Source organism: Pocillopora verrucosa, chromosome 6 (genome assembly GCF_036669915.1).
Source record: "Pocillopora verrucosa isolate sample1 chromosome 6, ASM3666991v2, whole genome shotgun sequence".
Classification (NCBI taxonomy): domain Eukaryota; kingdom Metazoa; phylum Cnidaria; class Anthozoa; order Scleractinia; family Pocilloporidae; genus Pocillopora; species Pocillopora verrucosa.
In genome coordinates, this window is record NC_089317.1 from 24389955 (window position 1) to 24409550 (window position 19596).

The window sequence follows — 19596 nt, forward strand, 5'->3', positions numbered from 1 at the left end:
GGCTTTATTTCAGCTGCCCTCTCGAGGACCTCGAGCGTGGTCTCTGCGGACTCAGCAGCTGGTAATGGAGCCCAGTTAAATTAAGGAAATTCGCATTTAAGTCCTCCATAAGATTGCAATTTTGCGGTCGCAAAAAGCTATAGCTCTGGAACGTTTCATCGAAAATCCCTGATCTAACATTTCCATTTGCGAACTAAGACCTAAAAGTTTAAAGATTCTATTGGAATGTTTAATCAGTCAGTCACGTGTGGCCTGTAACAGACTGTAACTTGGTCACCAACTTCGAAGTGGCGTTGATAAAGAAACTCTAGCAATGTTCCGTGCTTAGCCATTATTGTTTCTTGTCACACTGTCCTTTGTCTTACTGCTGCACCATATTCGTCGTTAAAGACGCGTGAACCCCTACGGATGGACAAAGTCTTGGGCGTCATTCGAGACGCGTGAGCCCCCTAGCCCGCGTACACATCAACCTTGACACACGACCGTTGAAAACCAGCTTGGTGGCCCCACCTCCTTTTTAAACTGCGCCTCGCCGGGGACAACACCGTAACTTGGCACTATACTAAACACTACCTTGGACCATTACGTAATCAAATGAAACGTGAACCAAAATGTCTGCTTGTAAAGTTCTTTAAGTCTTTTACTACTGAGGTAATAAAAATATATAATTGGCTTGCTCTCTCATTCCATTTCGTGAGATGGTTGATTATACATGGGACCAGGGAGAGTAAGATTTCAGTGGGAGGTGGAGGTTTCGTTCGATTCTCGTATTTCATGTACGTTACATGTTGTCGTCTCGCCTTATTTTAGACATTTATGCCTTGTTTTAGATGGTGTTAGATAGTTTGCGAGTGGCTGTAGATTTTTTTGAGGTGGTTGTAGGTGGTTTTAGGTGGTTTTAGGTCGTTCCATGGTTTAGTATTTACGCTGTCGTGTGTCAAGGTTGATGTGTACGCGGGCTGTTAGACACCTCTAAACTGGAAATTTTTGAAGCAAACTGCGGCTTTAGCGTCGGTTGCACGAGGAAGATTGAGTTTGTAGTGAATTGAAATGAAACTACAGTATATGTACTTGGATTCTGCGTTGGATTTTTGGCCGCCCAGTCATTTTGAGCTGGGATTTTTCGCTTCTCGGATCGGGCGTTCGGAAATGGAGTGTTCAGCCTCGGGCTTTTCTTATGTACGTTGAAAACCTCGAAATGGACAACTCGCTAAAATGGGATCTTTTCATCGAAGTAAGCGGTCAGATAACAAGTGATACGTTGTGGAAGTAAGGTGAGGTATTTTTTATTGAGAATCTGACCTATTTTTTAATTCATTAGAGCGGTCGTAAATATTACCATACAAACTCTTATAATTCCGCCATGACTGTTATTGCACAAGATGATCATCTCACAGCTGGAGCTTGGGTTGCCTGTGAGTGGAGGCGCGTAATTGCCGCTCAGATCGAAGAGAAACCGGAACCCAAATAGGTCAAATAGGAAAAACCGAAAACCGCATCGGATATCAAATCCGAAAACCCGTTAGTATTTTTCGCGAAAACCGAAAACCAAATGCTTAAAAAACAGAAAATCCGCAAACTGCAATGAACACCAAAACCGCATAACCGAAAAATCTCAATGCCTCCGCATTTATCGAATTTCTTCTTCTCCTACTTTACAATTTACGGGAGAAACTTCCATCATCTAAGAAAAAAGCTTGACCAATTATCGACATTTTTAATAGGTATTCTGACAAAAGTATATCAGTCAGAGGATCTCAGAAGTATTGCATCTTATTTATTTTGGATGTACGTAGAAATTAATGGACATTGGTAATGATGCATACTGCGTTAGACAAATTAAATGTACAAACTTGCAATTTTATAGTGGAATGATATTCAGGTATTGGAATTGAGAGTGAAATAATGACCTTTCCTATTCTGCCGTGATGACATTTTATCAAATAATGTCAAAAGAATACGCAAACTATAAAGGCTCAGTACACTACAGTGTTCAAGTTAGACTGGTCAGCGACAGAGAAAACGGAACGAAAAGGCAAAAACGAAACAACATTCAATTGCTGAACCAGACAGTAACTTTATTTGAAGTCGCTAATCATATTTCATTTGTTTTTCCAATTTATCTAAAAAAATTAAAGACATGTTAGATTTTCATTTACGTGCGTCATGCTGTGATTCAAGCTTGTTACCAGGGTCCTCTCTCTTTCCCTCTCGAGAGAGGATTACAATTAGTCTCGTATTTCATGGTCTGACTTATAATATGCTAGAGCATTACTGGTCATGTGGTATATTTTCAATGCAGCTGCTATCATTCTTGAGAGAACAGCTAACCGACTGCATTGGTTTTGAGAGAAAACTGCGTTATGAACTTCTTTAAGAAAAAGGCCGAGCAAAACAAAAGAAAACAAATGCTAACAACTTACAGCAAAATACATTTTTGTAGGTGAATTATCATCACTGCGAAGTTGGCCGGCCGAAAGTTTTCTTCATAACACATGTGACAACCACGAGCATAACATTGTAAATATGCATACAAGAAGACGAATTTTGCGACAAATGAATTCGAAGTTTATAGATAAATTGATAATAATATTTATAGCAAGCAGTGTTTTCATGGGAAATTACTATCTATATGTGGGACACTACAGCGAACAACTTCAGAAGGACGAGAAACACAAGTGCGTTTGTAGCAGAGGTAAGTAACCATAGGAAAGCTCGGATCTAGGAAAGCTCAGCGAGAGAATAACATTTTGACAAGGAAGGGCAACTGATTTTTATTCCGCCATACTGACAAAAACCGGCATAACAAAAGCAATACACATCTACCGCTAATATCAAACAATCCTATGACTACCTCGTTAGTTGGAAAAGAATTCAATCGTGCCGGTAGAGCAGTTGAATAAAAAGAAATTTCCCTTACTTTTACTTTCACATGTTAAATATGCCAAATAGTTAGTGTTTTTTTCAGTTTCCGTTTCCGCACGAGACTTCGAAACGCTGGTTTGAAAACCAGCTTTTCCACTGCGGAATATTCAAACGAAAGCAGTTAACAGACTTTCGATGCTCAAATTAATAACTTCGAGCCTCAATAGCTTGGTTTTTTTAAGTACTATTTCAGTTTTAATAACAAATCCCTGACTTTGTCAACTTTAAAAGAAGTGCCAGACTTCGAGACTAATCTCGAACGCTGGTGAGATTACGAGGTGAGATGAAAGTTTACGAGATACATAATTGTTCAAGGAACCACTCGCCATTTCTTTCCTCCCTCAGACCTAATTGCCTCTTTGTGTATTTTTTTTAATCCTCAGAAACAAAGATACTCTTGTTAAGGTATTGACAATTAGCATAAGTTGGTTTAGCACGGCGCGGAAACTTTTTTGTATTTTGATAGACGTAAGCGAAAGTAATTACACTTACATGTAAAACATTTTTGAAGACGGGAACGAGATTCAGCTTTCGAGGTTTTACAGAGAAGTCGTTTGCTATAAGACTGCAATGCATTTTGCGATTTATCCGTTACCGCTTATTAAAAATTAAATTCGCAAAGCGGTTTCAAAAAGCTCGTTATATTGGTGTTTAGTTTACATGAGAAAGGTTTCATTCATAATTTAACATCCCAGAAGCCTAAATCTTAAATTTGCATATTGTTAACGTTTCGGATAATATTCCCCCTTGGGAAAAAGCACTATATTTCCTCCGGGAACTACAAGTAAACAGTTGCTTTGGATTTCATTCGAAATGACTCACATTCCAAAAGGCTAATTGGGAAAGTTTTCAGTCTCAATGGCTTCAAAACGTATAAATATCGACAAAAATCATCCTTCAAACATGGAAGCGTGAACCTTTTGACATTGATGAAAAAGGATATTGATTGTCAGATAAAAAATTTAAAAAGTTAACAGACTGAGATGATAGTGAGGTGAACTTCTTTCATTGTTTCTTAATTTTCGCTCTGGAAAAATGCCCAAAAGGAATCAAAGCTATTCGCAGTAATAGAGTGCGGTTGGGGAAGAGGGGAGGGAAGAGACAGTACAGTGGTAAGGGTACTATGAATAACATTAGGAACTTTTAACTCTCTTGATTTATGGAATTGTGTCAAAATCTTTAGAAAGTATCATTCGTTTCTCGCCCACGAGTTTATAGCTTGCTAAGCAAAGATTAATCATAGCAGTGAAAGTCGGTAACTATGTTAATCATTTTTTTTTTCTTTTTTTCTCCGTTAATATAGAAAACAAAAATGATCCCGTCCTGTCAAGCGCACTAGTTCCTGCAGTTACACAAAGTAGGTATCGTTTTAACTTCATTTTTTACCCAAAAAACATCTCCATGATAGATAACGCCTAACCAAGAATTTCTAGAAGATGAAGGCACTAGACAGGAGTATCGAAACGTTGGGTCTATGAATCGTAACTTCTTCGGTTACATTCATTAAATCTGCAAACCAGAGTGGCGTCAAACTATGTCTGATTGTCCACCTGGTTGCCGTGTGAACTTTAATATACTTTCTAGATATGTTTTCAATAACGTTTCCTGGCTCATAGTATGACTCTTGAATACGTGGTCTAAAATCCGTCTTTGATAGATGACTTGAGCAGAGGTGTGACGTGACAAAGTCTACTTTCCTGGAATATCAGGCGCGCAGCTGCTCTGAACTCTTTGTAATTTATGTGAATAGACTTCAGAAACTCCAAACTTGTTGGCAAGCACGTGCACAATGAGGAGCTGAATAAAAAATAGAGCGTGCTAAGCAAAGATGTATCATAGCGATACAAGTCGGTAATTAAGTTAACCATTTTTTTCTGTTTTCTTCATTAAATCAGAAGAGGACAAAAATGATCCCAGCCTGCCAAGCACACTAGTTCCTTCAGTTACAAAAAGTTGGTATCCTTTTAGCCTCACTTTTTACTTACAAACCATCTCGAAGATGAATAATGTCCAACCAAGATTTTCTCGATATGTTCTCAACAATTTTTCCTGGCTAGCATGACGCATGATTGCGTGGCTAAAAATCCTTTTTCATTAGATTGCTAGACCGCTAACACGTCGAATTTGCAAAGGGAGCTTTTTGCACGATGCTCCTTTTGTTTCTTTGAAATTCTGAGAGATATTTGTTGAGTCTCTTGACGGAGAGGTATTATCCCGTCATGGCAGCAGAGAAATATATTTCTTTTTATTCGAAAAGTTTTCCTTTTCATTATAACATTTAATTGCTATAATTGCAGTTTGAATTTTTTGTTCTAAAATTGATTTACACCCTCCGATTTCATATTCTGATAGATGTTAATGTGAAATCATAAAGCCCTTGAATTTTCTTTTGCATTAGTGGTCACTATGCATTTAGAAAATAACTCTCTGATTTGAGCCGTCTCTATTGCAACACATAGAAGCACTAAGAGCTTGGTTAGTTTTTTCTTTTTTTCACCCGCATTTGAGCTTACATTGTTACAATAGAGATGTACAGTAGCTAAGCGTGGAAACCGATTTGAATAGTTACCCTGATTTCTCCTCAATTACAGAGACAAGAGAATTCCGAAATCTGAACTGTTCTGTGATTAACTCAACCCAGAGTTTATGGGCCACGGATAAAACGGGTGATCATCTTTGCCCAAGCAGTGAATATCTAAGAAGTTCAGCTGTGAATATGCTTGGGCGATATCCTTGTAAACAAAGTACGTTATATGCCAAGATCAGTTGGATGCAATTTTCAATTTTATTTTAAAGATTTTACTTTCTCATAGGGTTGTTCGTCTATCCCCAGGATGGTGCTCGTTTATCTTTCCGCGGGAGGTTGGGAGAACACTCGATAAGCTGGAAACCACTTCGCTTCGCGTCGTGGTTTCCTACGCTTATCTCATGTTCTCCCAACCTCCCGCGTGTTTACATCAGGCTATGTAAACACGGAAACCATTTTACATTTCTTCAGTAAATGACTGAAAATCTGAGATGTGGCGAGGAAAAGTGTAGAGAAACCAAGAGTCTGGTGCGAGCTACAGGTTCCTCATATTTTACAAAATAAATAAATATTACTTCATGTTAAAAAGGAAGGAACCCACACTTATAAAACAACAACAACAATAGCAGGCGCTAAAACAAAATTATACTTAAGCAGCTTGGGAGAAGAGAGAAAAAAAAGCAATAAGGGAGTTAACTTAGTAGTAAAGGTGGCAATTTAGACTTAAACAGGGAAAGTGTGCCAACAATTTGGATATCTATATTCAGAGAATTGAAAAATTTAGCTCCTTTAATTCAGGTTATGAACTCATTCTCTAAAAACTTCGTCCCACAGCAAAAATTGGCTTCCAGACAACTGAATCAACGCTTGTGTGACCTTGATAAAGTGCAATGTTCTGTTTACTAATTTTGAAGGAAATTTATAGTAGTCAGAAGGGAGAACTATAAATCAGTTGGATCTGTAGAGTCAATGCTTTCACCCTTACCCAGGCATACTCACTCTTTTTTAGGGCACATGGCTATTGGGTTGACGACGGTAACTCGGCCTGACGGTGTAGAATATCTTCCCCAAACGATCCAAAGTTTACTGGACAACATGAATGACGATCACCGAAAGCAAACATTTATAGTTGTATTCCTCGCAGATTTCGAAGAGCAAAAGAAGCAGGACACAATAAAGAAACTGTCAAAGCTCTTTGACAAAGAAATCAGAGAAGATCTTTTGCATGTAATTAAAACATCGCCAAAATATTATCCCCGGCTAACGAGCCTCAGGCAGAAATTTGGTGATTCTCTGACAAGAATTTACTGGCGTTCAAAACAGAACATAGATTTTGCCTTTCTGATGTGTTATTGTTATGAACTTTCTAGCTACTACCTGCATGTCGAAGATGACGTCAAAGCATCTCCGAGTGTATTTCAAAAGATCCAAGAGTTCATTTCATCTCAAAAAAAGGCTTGGCCAATGTTGGATATTTCTAGGATGGGTCACACTGCAAAAGTTTATCAGTCAGAGGATCTTAGGAGCATTGCATCTTATTTTTATCTCATGTATGACGAAATGCCCGGTGATTGGTTGATGATGCACTGGCGAAAGGTCATGGTACCTGAAAATGCAGAATATATACTGCCAGCGGCTTCTTTTTTTCAACATCTTGGTGCCCGTTCTTCGCTCAAAGAAAAGAGCCGTTTAAAAAATTCGATTTACATGGATAAATACTTTGACGAGCACGATCAAAAATACAGCGGAATGAACCCTTCAGCAGAAGTTTCTTCGTCCATCCCATCGAAAGAAGGGAATCCTCAAGATGCGTACCGAAGTGGACTTGGACACTTCTGGGGAAAAAATATTAAGCGCGATGACCATGTAACTATAAAGTTTAATTCCTCCGTCACTGTTAGAAAAGTGTTTGTGGATACTGGGTCAAATCTAGCCATGAAAGATTTTCTGAGGTCTGGTGTTTTGCAGGCAAGCTTCAGTGTCTCTGGCACAAACTCGTCGTCATGTGGAAAGTTTGACACAGTTGTCCCATTTAAAGATGGCAGAGCTCAAGTTACTTTTACAAACAAAAAGATTAATTGTTTACGAATTTTGGTTACCAAGAATCAAAATGAGAGGCTCTTTCTGAGGGAAATAGACGTTTGGGAAGAGAAACAGTAAAGAAATGTACGATCTGAATGGCCGTTGTATAGCTCGTGAATGAAAGACAAATTCCACATCTATGCACGTTTATTTATTATTTGCTATGTGAAACACCTCTTCATTAAGTTAAATTCTCTTAAGCTAGCTGAGTGGTAGAACACTGTTCTGACCTTGAGATCCAAACGTTTCAAGTTCCCAAGCTCATAACAATCACTTACAACTTTCAGTTTGATTCAAAGACGTTTCTACTCTACTGAATACTACGACTTGCTATCAATTTACTTATTTTTTCTCAATTTGGAAAAATTTTTATTATTTGATACATTTTGATATATTTATTAAACTTTGAATTCCTTTGAATGATCAAGTTGCATCTTGGGCACCACGAAGTTTTGATGAAACATGCAATAATAATGTCTGCCCAAATAATTTATGCGCTTCATTGTAAACCTTTTATGATGCAAAAACTAAGCTAATACTTACTTGACAATGAGATCCGACGGTGTCGAAACGTCGTAAGTTTCTTTCGCTGATTTTTGTGTTGGAATATTCCCTCAGGCCTTGACGATTCAATTTTATTTAAATAACGGAAACTCCTGAAATGAGTTCTATCCATCCCTAATAAAGGTTAAGGAACTAGCCCTGTAACCGACTACTCCGTCTAGCCGAACTAGTATTTACACTCAATTGCTTTTCATTCTGTGGTAACTACTGCAAAAAGGTAATAGCGTAGCCATTAGTTTGTTTGAAAATGGGTCCCAGCTACGCAAATCTTTTCGTAACTTTTTTCGAACACCAATTTCTTAGTCAATACCACGGCCCCAAACCTGAACTCTACGGCCACTACATTGACGACTGCATCGGCGCTACCTCCTCTACCAGAGAGGAGCTCATTCAATTTATAACTGCCGTCAATTCCTTTCACCGGCTCTTAAATATACCTGGGAAATTTCCGACACTTCTTTGGCTTTTCTAGACATCAAAAGTTATTTTGAAATTAACAGCTTACGCACTAGTGTTAATACTACAAACCTACAGATTCATACAGTTACTTGCTGTACTCATCTTCGCATCCATCACACGTCAAGAATTCCATATCTTTTTCACAGTTTCTCAGACTTCGTCTTTTATGTAGTGACGACTCCGGTCACTTTACGTGCACCTCCGCCAATGTCATTTATTGCGTAATTTGCACCTATTGCAAAAAGTTATACATTGGTGAAACAGGAAGACGACTAGGTGACCAATTCCGAGAACACCTCCGCGACGTAGAAAGAAACGACAAGGACGCATCCAAACCAGTCGCTAGACACTTTAATCTCCCTTATCATTCTAAACAGCTTATGGCAGTTTGCGGCCTTTCCCTACATCTAGGCAGTTCGGAAAGCCGCAAACTCTAGAACAAAAACTTATCTTCCAAATCGGCACTCTAAATCCTCATAGTATCAACGAACGCTTTTAATTGAACTAATTTATTCTTGTTTTATCGTGACCATATTCCCATCAACAGCGTAGCTCCATTTTTGCATATAAACACACACACAACCCACAATTCCCCCAATCGCTCTGATAAAGGGCTAACGCTCAAAACGTCAGCCCTTAAACTCTTCACGGTGGCCAATTTACGTTTTCAACCCAGTTGATAACACAAAATTACCCTGTTCATCCCCAATATACTTGTGTTTTAATTTCCAGGAATTATCTCAATTTATGCAAGGAGAAGAAATTTTTTTGCAACTTGCCTTTTAGCTGTTTACAATAGTTCCAAGGCAGTCCACTGGGAAATTGCACGTACACAAGCAATCAAACATTAAAAAACTCCAAGAGAAATTCTATGTATATCTACGCGCGCCCATACATACTATAATTTTTTTCTATATTATTAGATTAGAATTAGAGGGATGGTAAGTTTGAGCTCGGTAAAGAAAGAGGAAAGATCTTTTCGTCTTTTCACGAGCGTGGGATGAAAAAAATATTCTGAGTTCCCTTGAGGAATCGAACCTCAGACCTTCGCTTTCCGCGCTCCAATGCTCTACCACTGAGCCACAGATACTATACTAGAGCATTGGATCGCGGAATCTGAAGGGCTAAGGTTCGATTCCTCTTGGGCACTTAAAATCCTTTCTTTGTCCTACGCTCTTGACAAGACGAAAAACATCTTTCTCTATTTCTGTACCGAGCTCAAACTTACCATTTCTCTTATTCTTTTTACAACATGAAAACTTTGAAAACACAAGTGAAATTAATCCGAGCTCAGAACTTACCATCTCTCTTATTACTATCTACAAATATTGTGCTATCGACATTGCTGATCCTAGCAGTACACAGAACGCGCGTCATATGAACTTCGTAATAAACTTTGCTCACCGTAGAGTCTCTGTGGCTCAGTGATAGAGCACCGAAGCGCGGAATCCGAAGGTTTGAGGTTCGATTCCTCACGGGAACTCAGAATCGTTTCTTTAACCCTCGCTCGTGATAAGACGCAAACATCTTTCTCATTAGAAAATGTTTTTTTTTTCGTCTTGTCACGAGCGTGGGACAAAGAAAAAATTCTCAGTTCCCGTGAGGAATCGAATCTCAGACCTTCGGATTCCGCGCTCCGATGCTCAATCACTGAGCCACAGAGACTCCACGGTGAGCGAGGTCTGTTACGAAGTTCATATGACACGCGTCCTGCATACTGCCTTGGATCAGCAATGTCGATAGCACAATATTTGTAGATAGTAATCAGAGAGATGGTAAGTTCTGAGCTCGGATTAATTTCACTTGTGTTTTCAAAGTTTTCCTTCGCGACTCGGGCAATTTTGGGTAAACTTTGAAAATAATAATGAAATTAAGGATGATTGCGATTACTGGTTTATCACATAAATGGCAAGTTTCTTTTATAGGAATGGCATTGTCGCACGATGTCCGCGCGATGGAACCCACAAATGTCAAAACAAACGAAACTGACCAATATATTTAATAAATATTTTATCCTCAAAATACAATTAACAACGCTACACGGCTTCATTCAGTGAAATTGCAATCAATAAATTGTTGCCGCAAACAGCACTTTTCAGAAGAAAATTTTCTTCAAACTTCGCCTTCGAAAAGATGTACTTATTTACTGTCTTTTTTCCTTCAGCCGCAAAGTAAAAATTGTCACCTTTCTCGAAAACGCACAAGAAAACGTAGTAATTTGTTTAAAAGGAGTCTTTCTCTCTTCATGCAAAGACAGTAATCAGAAAAAAAATAAAATTGAATATTTTGATTATTCTTTTAATACATTTATAGTAATAATAATAATATGATAATGTGACTCAAAATACTCTTTTATTACTAAATACATGTGGGTTTTTTGACACAACGGGATATGAAATTGCGTCTCGTTTTAAATAATAATGATGAATCGATTGTTCTAAAAGCCTTTCTATTTATAGGAGAAGAGTTAAAAGATACCTTTTGAGTAGTTTGGGTTTCTATGGAGGCTCAGTCAACTCATTATGCCGAGGTCAACCAATCAATCAATTTGAGTCTTTAAGGGTGCAAATCGAGACGGAGAGCAAGGAAGTCGTTTAAAAGAGAAAGGCTTACCTCTCGTTCATTTTCCAGTGTACTAGTTTAGTCTATGACAGCATTCTTGAAACTATTGACTGATCTTATTCTCCGATAGGACTTGAAAGAGTATTTCATAGCTTCGGGGCGGCCAAATAAAAGAACAATCCACGTGGGTAGCGAGCGACTTGCACGTGCTATGTTCAAGGTGCAAACCCTTGTTGGAACTTAGATGATATTATCAAGTGGCGACTCTCACAGAAATGAGAACTTTTAAGTAAGCTGGAATTTACAATGTCAACCTCGAAAGGAATTTGCAAAATGTGAAAAAACCACACGATGTTTTGCACACAACTAATGCAATGACTCGAGCCGAGGTGTGATGTGACAAAATCTGCTTTCCTGGAATATCAGGCGAGAAGCTGCGCTGAACTCTCTGTAATTCATGTAGATGGATAAACTTGTTGGCAAGCACGTGCACAATGAGTATCTGAATTTTTAAAAATTGAAATAATTCTTTATTATATTTGTCAATAGTCACTTAAAAACAGTGTGAAGCCTTTCAGTAGGGGCTCAATAAATATTCGCAAACAAGCTTCACTTTGCTAAGTTACCAAAAAATTCAAAGAAGTCCATAATCACCTGGTATTATGATGAATTCAATTCTATTTCAGCGGGGAACTAGAAACTGTATGTAGACAAAAGGCAAGTTCACGTTGAATACTTTGAAACATTTCAACAGATTTAAAGAAATAACGGATCACCATTGAGTGTCCCGTCTGTATCCTCTTTTTTCTTATATCATTTAAAACTACAGCATAATGAATAAGTTCGCTAGCTCTAATTAGGGAATGTTATTATGCTTTTCTTTTCGTTTTCTGCGCCTCAGTCACGACTCAAAATCCAAGGTATTGCTGTTTTTCTTGTGAAGTTTTTGCACGTTTGATTTCATGTCTTCGTGCAATTTCTTTACAAGCAGTGGAAAACGGTTTCCTTTTAATTTGTCTTAACTTTAAGCCAATTTCTAAACGATATTTTATTTATCCAAAAAATATATCTTTATCAGCATCATACATCAATATTTTGCTTTTTAAAACATGTTGCTTTAGTTACAGTTTTTGTCCTAATTGTGTTTGCATTCTTCAGCGCAAGGCTTTATCACCAAAGAGCCTGCATGAAAACTTCATAAGAAGCAAGTGTGTTCCTTGAATTTCATTGCAATCTTTTCATCGAAGGATTACCTTTGCATTCAGCTAATAGGTAAGTTGCAGAAAGATCTATTTGCTGCATAAATTAAGATTATTCTTGGAAATGAAAAATAGGCTCAAATACAACGATATACCGGTCGCTTCATATTATTCATGTCTTTTAAAGTAACATTCGACGTATATGCATCCTGATGAATATACGAAGTCGCAATATTCGAAAATAGCATGAGGAACTTTGGCCCCTGAAAAACTCGCAGCATGCATTCCATAGAGGAGCTATATTTCTGTCATCCATGTAGAGAATTACATCAACGCTTGTAGTCGTTAGGTGTATATGCTGTTCCTAAACCTGTTGATTATAAGTTAAAGGTTCACCTAATATTTAATACTTCATCTAAGCGCGAAAACACAATAAATCTTGGATATTGGAATCACTTGGCGCGATCTCATCATGGAGGCCGAAGTCTTCAATCGATCGGCTGAGCTTCTTAGAGTTACGGGATCCAATCTCGACCCCAAAAAGTACTGGTATGTGCTAACGAAAAGTTAATGTGAAATAAGGCCGAATGCTTTTGCAAAGAACGAGTTGTTTCGTCAATTCTTTGATGACTTCAATACGTTCTGTCCCGCCAGAGCAGGTCTCAAGCGCGCCAACAAAGGCTGTTCGTTCAACGCCAGATAACCAAACAACATGTATGCTGCATGTTCATTTGATCTCTGTGCCGGACTAATTAGATAGCGACAATTTTTAGCAGATGGATTCGTGAGGTCTCAAAATATAATCCTGTTGTTGACGCGGTAAATCAGATCGCTCTCGACCGTACACTTTAGGCGGGAAATGCCCTGAGTCGAATAATCACGGGGAACCGCAAAGATGTCAGTCAAGAATAGCAGAGCTTGACAACGACATTCAGGAACTAGTAAAGGATAATAATTATATAAGTTAACGGTGGATGCCTCAAATTTCAGTCTAAAGAAAGAGTCCAGACAAAGAGCGGTCTCCTGATATGAATTAGTGTGCATTCAATTTTTTGTGCCCTCTTGGGTAGTGTATACCTGAGGGTTACTTTTAATCTCTCCTATACCCTTTTGGGTAGTGTATACCTGAGGGTTACTTTTAATCTCTCCTATACCCTCTCAGGTAGTGTATACCTGAGGGTTATTTTAAATCTCTTCTATACCCTCTCAGGTAGTGTATACCTGAGGGTTACTTTTAATCTCTTCTATACCCTCTTGGGTAGTGTATACCTGAGGGTTACTTTTAATCTCTTCTATACCCTCTTGGGTAGTGTATACCTGAGGGTTACTTTTAATCTCTTCTATACCCTCTTGGGTAGTGTATACCTGAGGGTTACTTTTAATCTCTTCTATTCCCTCTTGGGTAGTGTATAACCTTCGCGCTTAAAGGTCATTACAAGAATAGTTGCATTGCGCAGAAGCAGAACAGGGAGACTGCCAGTTGAAAGTTAGGTATATTCTCTGAATTTTCTAATCAACACAGTTTCTGGACTTTCAAAGTTCAAAACCATGACCTGTATAAAGAAGGGTTTGTCGCAGTTAGCCCTAAATAGGCCCTGCCTTCGATCATGGAGATGAAATCAGCTTTAGCGGTGCATACTTAAAATTACGAAAGATACATACTCAAAATGCCGAAAGACACAAAAGGTTGGCCATGATTAGAATGTTTATTCTAAAAATCAAATTTGCATGATATATTCTACAGGTTTTTTTTTTTTTATCATTATTTTAAGTCACCTTTCCGGATAATTATCGTCATTGGATATTGATCCTGGCAGTTTTTTCCTTATCGCTTATTTTGCTCTCAAAAATTACATTTTAATCATGCATTTAATACTGTAATTTAAGGGAGTCAAAATTAAGCACGCACTCCTTTGATTTGAAGAAGCCCTTGATCAGAAATGGTCTCCTAATATGACCGTTTTAGAGGGTAAAATAACATGAATAATAAGTAGTTCATATGTACTTTAGAGCACTTTCAACAAAGGGGCAATTGTCAGCTAAATAATTTGGCATTAAATCGCTTTTTCTTCACTTTTCTCTGGGATTGGCCCGGTTAAGCATGAATATAGCCAATTTTTATCTTATCTAATCTTGCGATTGGATCGGTCGACGTAACTACATTTGCGATGCTTTTATTTTTCCTTGGCTCGCGGTAATTGTTTTGGGTTTTAATTTCATGACTTTCAGAAGGAAAGGGCCATAATTCTGAAACGAAAGTGTCGAGAAGGCAAACAAGGGGTATAAAGTAATATAAATAGGTGTCATTTATACAATTCAGCAGAGAGGAAAATGAAGGCCATCGTTCAGCTGTTCCTTCTTCTGGTTATCGCCACCCTTGTCACTGGAAAGAACATTCCAAAAACAGCCGATGATCTTGGGCTTCCTGTGGATGATTCTGATTCAGATTCACTCCCCGCGGAAGTCGAAAACGATCCTGACAGAGCCTCTTTTGACACAACATTGACTGACCTTGATTTTCCGTATGACGAGGAGAATGATCCTGGCAGCGCATGATCAGGTAGTTTGTGGTAGGAGGTAGGACTTATTGGATGCCGTTTTTTATTTATTTATTCTCTTTTCAGACCTTAATCGTTTTGAGGGTTTTAGAATAGGGAAAATTACAGTAACTCGTGGACATACAGCGATCTCACTAAAAAGCTAATGATCCTTTCATTTTAAAGAACAGAACCCAGCCGTAAACCCCAAAAAATCCCTCCCCCAGTGGGCAATGGATCCCCCCGTATTTTACCATCAGTCTGCCACCTTTAATGAAATGCATGCTCTCCCCAGACTCTCATTCGAGGCGAAATAGGGGATTGATTTCAGGGGCTTATGTTTTACTTGTGGAGAATCTGGTATTGATCTGTAATTCAATATCCCAAATTGGGAACATTGCAGAGGGCCATCTTGTTCTACAATATTGCCTACAATTTTTCAAGAAAACCTTAACACGATGGGCTAATGAACCGAATAGTGCTTACCAGGGATTTGCTAACCTTTTAAGAGAAAGAAATCGGGGGAAATTGGACCAAAAGATTGAAATACAGTCATTGCAAGAACTCCCGAGAAAACAAAATTTGGCATCTATCCGTGCTACAACAAAGTGAAAGGTCTCTTCCTGCATATCAGCAGCCAATAAACAAAGAGCTTGTAAAACTCAAAATGTAGGGCAAGTTATAGAATTTTTTAAAAGACCACGGAATGATGGTTTAAAAATCGTGGAAAAACCAAAGGTGAAAGTATCGTTCAGGAATATTTGTAGGAACCAACCCAAAAAACCCTAAGTTATTAATTTTTTGTTACTTTCCAGGAGAATGCAAAGAGCCAAGGATCTGGGGATCTATAACATCCGAAAATTTTTGGCATCTGAGGGAAAAAGTTTATAGAAAAAACCCTGAAGCAAGAATTTGTCAATATGCGAATATGTCAACCTAAACGGTTAAGAATAAATGGGAAAAAAAATTACAATTTTGATGGTTCATTGTTTTTTTTTCGACCTTTAATCGTTACCTTTACTCTTCAATGTCCAAAATTAAATGTGCTCACGTTATCTAGAGTATTAGGCTATGGTTTATTATCATCATTAGTGTTACTACTATTATGATTATAGTATCCTATCATCCTGATAAGGAGAGTCCATCTTTACAGCTTCCCTCAACCTGCAATAAAATGAATGCAAAAGCATTCAAAATAATTCCACCAGTAAGTTTTGTCCTATTTTCAGCTAACAATCTTTCTAAAGGAAGAGTCATATGTTCAGGGAGTTTTCACCTTCACCTCAGTCACACATGGCTAATATCACGGAAAAAGCAGCAACGACAACAACAACAACAACAACAACAACAGAAACAACAACAATGAGAAGACGACGAAATTCACAACTAAAACCTACCAAAACATTTGAAATAGGTTCCCACCTAACTGCAAGTGCCACATGTTTTGGGGCACCAGTAATTTTTGATGTGATCCTGGTCGCAGCTGTCTGTCCAATAACGGCAATTTGAATCCAAGTCTGCACAATCTGTCGAGTTTAATGCTTTTTATCGTAACGAATTCATTAAATTTGAAATTACAAGAAAATGTCAACGTTGGACGGTATGTAACTTCTTCTCAAATTCACTTTTTCCCAAAAGTTTTTCTCAGCCTACCACAAGCTTAGTGTGTGAGTCAGTTTTGTACTGCTCTTTTTCAGGCCATGTTTTACATGGTGACTGCTGTAGCATTGCTGTTTTTTGCATAGAGGGAAAATGTTTACGACTCACTTGAATTGCCACCACCACTATCACCACCACCTACAAGTAAATTGAACAAATATGAGACATGTTCCGTAATTCTCAACCTCCTCGGTTTCACCGCTGGAACTTCTTATGTTCACTGATAAGAAATGGACAGATTCGATTAAAAAAAAGCTAACGCAGACGTGTTGCTCTAGTGATAGTCTAAGTAATTTTACAACAACAACCATTCCTTTTACGAATGGATGATATTTTCAGTTGATTTCAAAATTGCTATTGTTTCCACGTTCTTACTTAACTATTACGAACAATTATTGGATGAGGTTTAGTGATATCCAAAATAATCAAGGTTGAGGTAGGTGTTATCAGTCAAAGCCGAATGCTGAGGCTGATAAGTCTTACCGAGACCTTGATTATTGTGGATATCACAAAAACCGAATCTAATAATTGTATTATTATACATAGACACGCCAATGAGTGGAACTGACAATTTATTTCTAAACGGGTAAAAATATATAAGTCATCGGCACATGATTCGATTGACAAAAAAGTCTAAGCATTAGACAATATGCGAAAAAATTGAATAAAGGCTGGTTGAGAAAGTAAATAGCAATAAATAAGCTTAACTGAAAAAAAGACATTACGATTGTAAAAAGCCAAATTCCACTATTTTTTCGATGTCTTGCTCGGTCAACGAAGCAAACCTAGAAATCATGTTTTTGCTTCTTCACTGACGGCAAGCAACATAAAGCGCGCGAACTTAACATGATTACCCTCACCCTGAATCACGCACCGCGGTCGTAAATGACGTGATTACCCGTGACCTTGAGTGACCCTCACATGATTATTGTATAATCTGCAGCTAGATGACATCCCAGGCGCTGATTTCGAAAATTCATTGTACGCTTGAATTTCCGCCAAACAGAAAAGAGATAGTGAGTTGAGTGAACAATAATGCACATCTTTGTACCATATATGCCAATCTTACGGACTTCGTTTACCCCACTGTAATCAGCCCTCCAAGTGACATGAAAGGGTCTTCTTTCTCAAGAAATATTTGTAGTTTGTGCATTATAACCACAACAAAAGTATTGGGTGTTTTTGAGGATTAAAGATAGTAGAGCAAAATTCCATTTCTTACCCATTTTGCCTTTTACCCAGTCCACGTAAGATCCAACTCGTGCGTACACGGAGTACGTCATCGTGGGACAAGCCTTGCTGGTAACCCACGAAGTAACACCACGCAGTACCCATTTTCCATTTTCCTCGCATACTAGAGGCCCACCGCTGTCCCCATTACACACACTGCTTCCAGAGGCACCTGCACATACCATGGAGGTCTCATGAACGTAGTAACCGTTTTTCCTGTAGCACGTGTCGTGATCGACAACGGGTAAGGAGGTCTGTTGTAGTTCGTAAGCTGCTTGGTTAGATTGACCACTTATTCGGCCCCATCCTGGGTAAAGAGACCAAAATAATGACAAAATGATTTCCCAGTAAAAAGTTTTCGTATCGTTTCCTTCAATAATAAAAACTGGTTGCTAGCCATTAAACTCGAAAAGCGACTAACGTAGGAACTGATCATCCGAGAGCCTTATGTGCTAGACAGAAGAATGGCCAAAAAGTTAACAGGAACAGAGGGATGGACCGATAGAGTGATGGATGGAAAGAGGGAACTTTAGGTTATAACAACAACTGAGAAATTGAGCCATTATCCGAGTTAAACTAAGAGGTTGACCTCGACTTACCGGATGTCCAGCAATGAGCACCGATTTTAGCACGTGACCCTTGAGCAGGCATACACACCTTACCAACAGTGGGACCAAGTTTCACCTTAGAGCTCAGCTTGAGGACTGTAATGTCATTTTGTAGGTGGGACATGGAGAATCTCTCATGTTTGAAGATGCGAGAAACTTGGTATTCAACTCCATCCCCGTACCTTTTGTGAGCACCTGATTAGAAAAGAATATTTAACTGTCAGTATATCACATTTTAAGACTTGAAGGCGTGAAAGTTTAGACACAAGGAAATTGAAATTTGTTGTCAAAAGTGAGAAAGAATCAGATAGACCTAGAAACTTACAGAATAGTTTACCTACCAGCCACAATTTTGTAGGAACTTGGTCGAGAGTCATGATTCACACAATGAGCAGCAGTTATTGCATACTCTTCGCTGATCAAAGAAGCGCCACAAATGTGTCCACCTGAGTATCGAAGAGACAACTGCCACGGCCAAGAACCATGGACTGCAGTTGTTCCGCCAACAATGCGAGATTGGCTTGGTCTTTGACCACAAGAGGCTGGAGTATGGAAAAGCGACAGATGTAGAAAAGGTTAAAAAAAACTGAAGTATTTAGGCTTAAGTGAAAAACGAGCTATTGATGTTAAGGCTTCTTTATATAAAGTAATTTTGTGACTTAAAATGATTTGTAAATCGAAATTGGGAAATCAGTAAAAGGATGCAACTTGAGCTGAACTAGTCTGCTAGACTACCAATGAAAACTAGAACTCTGTCGTTGTCTTTTTACCTCAAATAAGACTTAAAACTGTTGATCAAGGAAACTCAGTAAGAATTTGAGTCTGCCATTTGGGTGATTAAAAACGATCTTCTAAGAAAGCTACTCTAAGATAAGAGTTAAAAGTCCGAAGAGCGTTTAGCCTCTTTTTCGCAAAAATTATATCCTCTTAGATTGAGTTTGATTTGAGATAAGGGGTTGAATAGGTATACCGTCTGATATCGTACCTTCACTCAGCAGGGGTCCAAAGAATAAGAAAAAGGCCAGTGAATACACGTACATTTTTGTTACGCTGTTAAGGCACGGTCTACTTCAAAGTGCTAGAACCTCTTTACTTTCTTTACTTTATAGATATTTCTTATTATAGCAGCTTTCAGATGGTGCGCGTAAATCTTTTTATCTGACAAAGACTTTTTGAATGCTGAATTCTGTGTTTGCTTTCATCCTTTTATTTTACAGGAGTGTCTGGTTAAGCGTAAATAAACA

At 38.3% G+C, this 19596-nt stretch overlaps 2 protein-coding genes and 1 long non-coding RNA gene across 6 annotated transcripts; 2 read left to right on the forward strand and 1 right to left on the reverse strand.

The window, feature by feature from the left end:
- The first annotated feature begins 2340 nt into the window (after window positions 1–2340).
- Window positions 2341–7955, forward strand: LOC131798239 (alpha-1,6-mannosyl-glycoprotein 4-beta-N-acetylglucosaminyltransferase-like). Its single transcript, XM_059115901.2, has 5 exons — window positions 2341–2695; window positions 4229–4282; window positions 4821–4877; window positions 5517–5669; window positions 6462–7955. Exons 1-5 carry the CDS (start codon window positions 2527–2529, stop codon window positions 7610–7612), a joined length of 1584 nt encoding a protein of 527 aa, XP_058971884.2. The 5' UTR covers window positions 2341–2526; the 3' UTR covers window positions 7613–7955.
- Window positions 7956–11817: 3862 nt separating this feature from the next.
- On the forward strand, window positions 11818–15828 carry LOC131798215 (uncharacterized). 3 transcript variants are annotated; one of them, XR_010717961.1, is made up of 4 exons: window positions 11818–11836; window positions 12278–12391; window positions 14639–14895; window positions 15671–15828. It is a non-coding gene; the product is annotated as an uncharacterized lncRNA (long non-coding RNA). The 3 variants fall into 3 exon arrangements; XR_010717962.1 differs by having other exon boundaries at window positions 14639–14878; XR_009341283.1 differs by lacking the exon at window positions 11818–11836 and adding an exon at window positions 11890–11908.
- A 9-nt stretch (window positions 15829–15837) lies between these two features.
- LOC131798214 (chymotrypsinogen B-like) lies at window positions 15838–19429 on the reverse strand. 2 transcript variants are annotated; one of them, XM_059115868.2, is made up of 7 exons: window positions 19338–19429; window positions 18694–18894; window positions 18344–18547; window positions 17737–18051; window positions 16623–16652; window positions 16278–16381; window positions 15838–16019 (listed from the first exon to the last, which is right to left on the reverse strand). In XM_059115868.2, the coding sequence occupies exons 1-6, from the start codon at window positions 19390–19392 to the stop codon at window positions 16278–16280; spliced, it is 909 nt and encodes a 302-aa protein (XP_058971851.1). In that variant the 5' UTR covers window positions 19393–19429; the 3' UTR covers window positions 15838–16019. The 2 variants fall into 2 exon arrangements, with proteins under 2 accessions (XP_058971851.1, XP_066024780.1); XM_066168683.1 differs by having other exon boundaries at window positions 16253–16381.
- Window positions 19430–19596: the final 167 nt, after the last annotated feature.

What these genes read in the sequence shown, in the direction of transcription:
- LOC131798239 (XM_059115901.2), top strand. Translation starts at nt 2,527, where the DNA reads ATGCATACAAGAAGACGAATTTTGCGACAAATGAATTCGAAGTTTATA. An exon ending in AGTTCCTGCAGTTACACAAA is followed by an intron (nt 4,283 to 4,820) that starts GTAGGTATCGTT and finishes TCATTAAATCAG; the next exon opens with AAGAGGACAAAAATGATCCC. An exon ending in AGTTCCTTCAGTTACAAAAA is followed by an intron (nt 4,878 to 5,516) that starts GTTGGTATCCTT and finishes CCTCAATTACAG; the next exon opens with AGACAAGAGAATTCCGAAAT.
- LOC131798214 (XM_059115868.2), bottom strand. Translation starts at nt 19,392, where the DNA reads ATGTACGTGTATTCACTGGCCTTTTTCTTATTCTTTGGACCCCTGCTG. An exon ending in TGGACCCCTGCTGAGTGAAG is followed by an intron (nt 18,895 to 19,337) that starts GTACGATATCAG and finishes TCCATACTCCAG; the next exon opens with CCTCTTGTGGTCAAAGACCA. An exon ending in CTGGGTAAAAGGCAAAATGG is followed by an intron (nt 16,653 to 17,736) that starts GTAAGAAATGGA and finishes ATTTACTTGTAG; the next exon opens with GTGGTGGTGATAGTGGTGGT.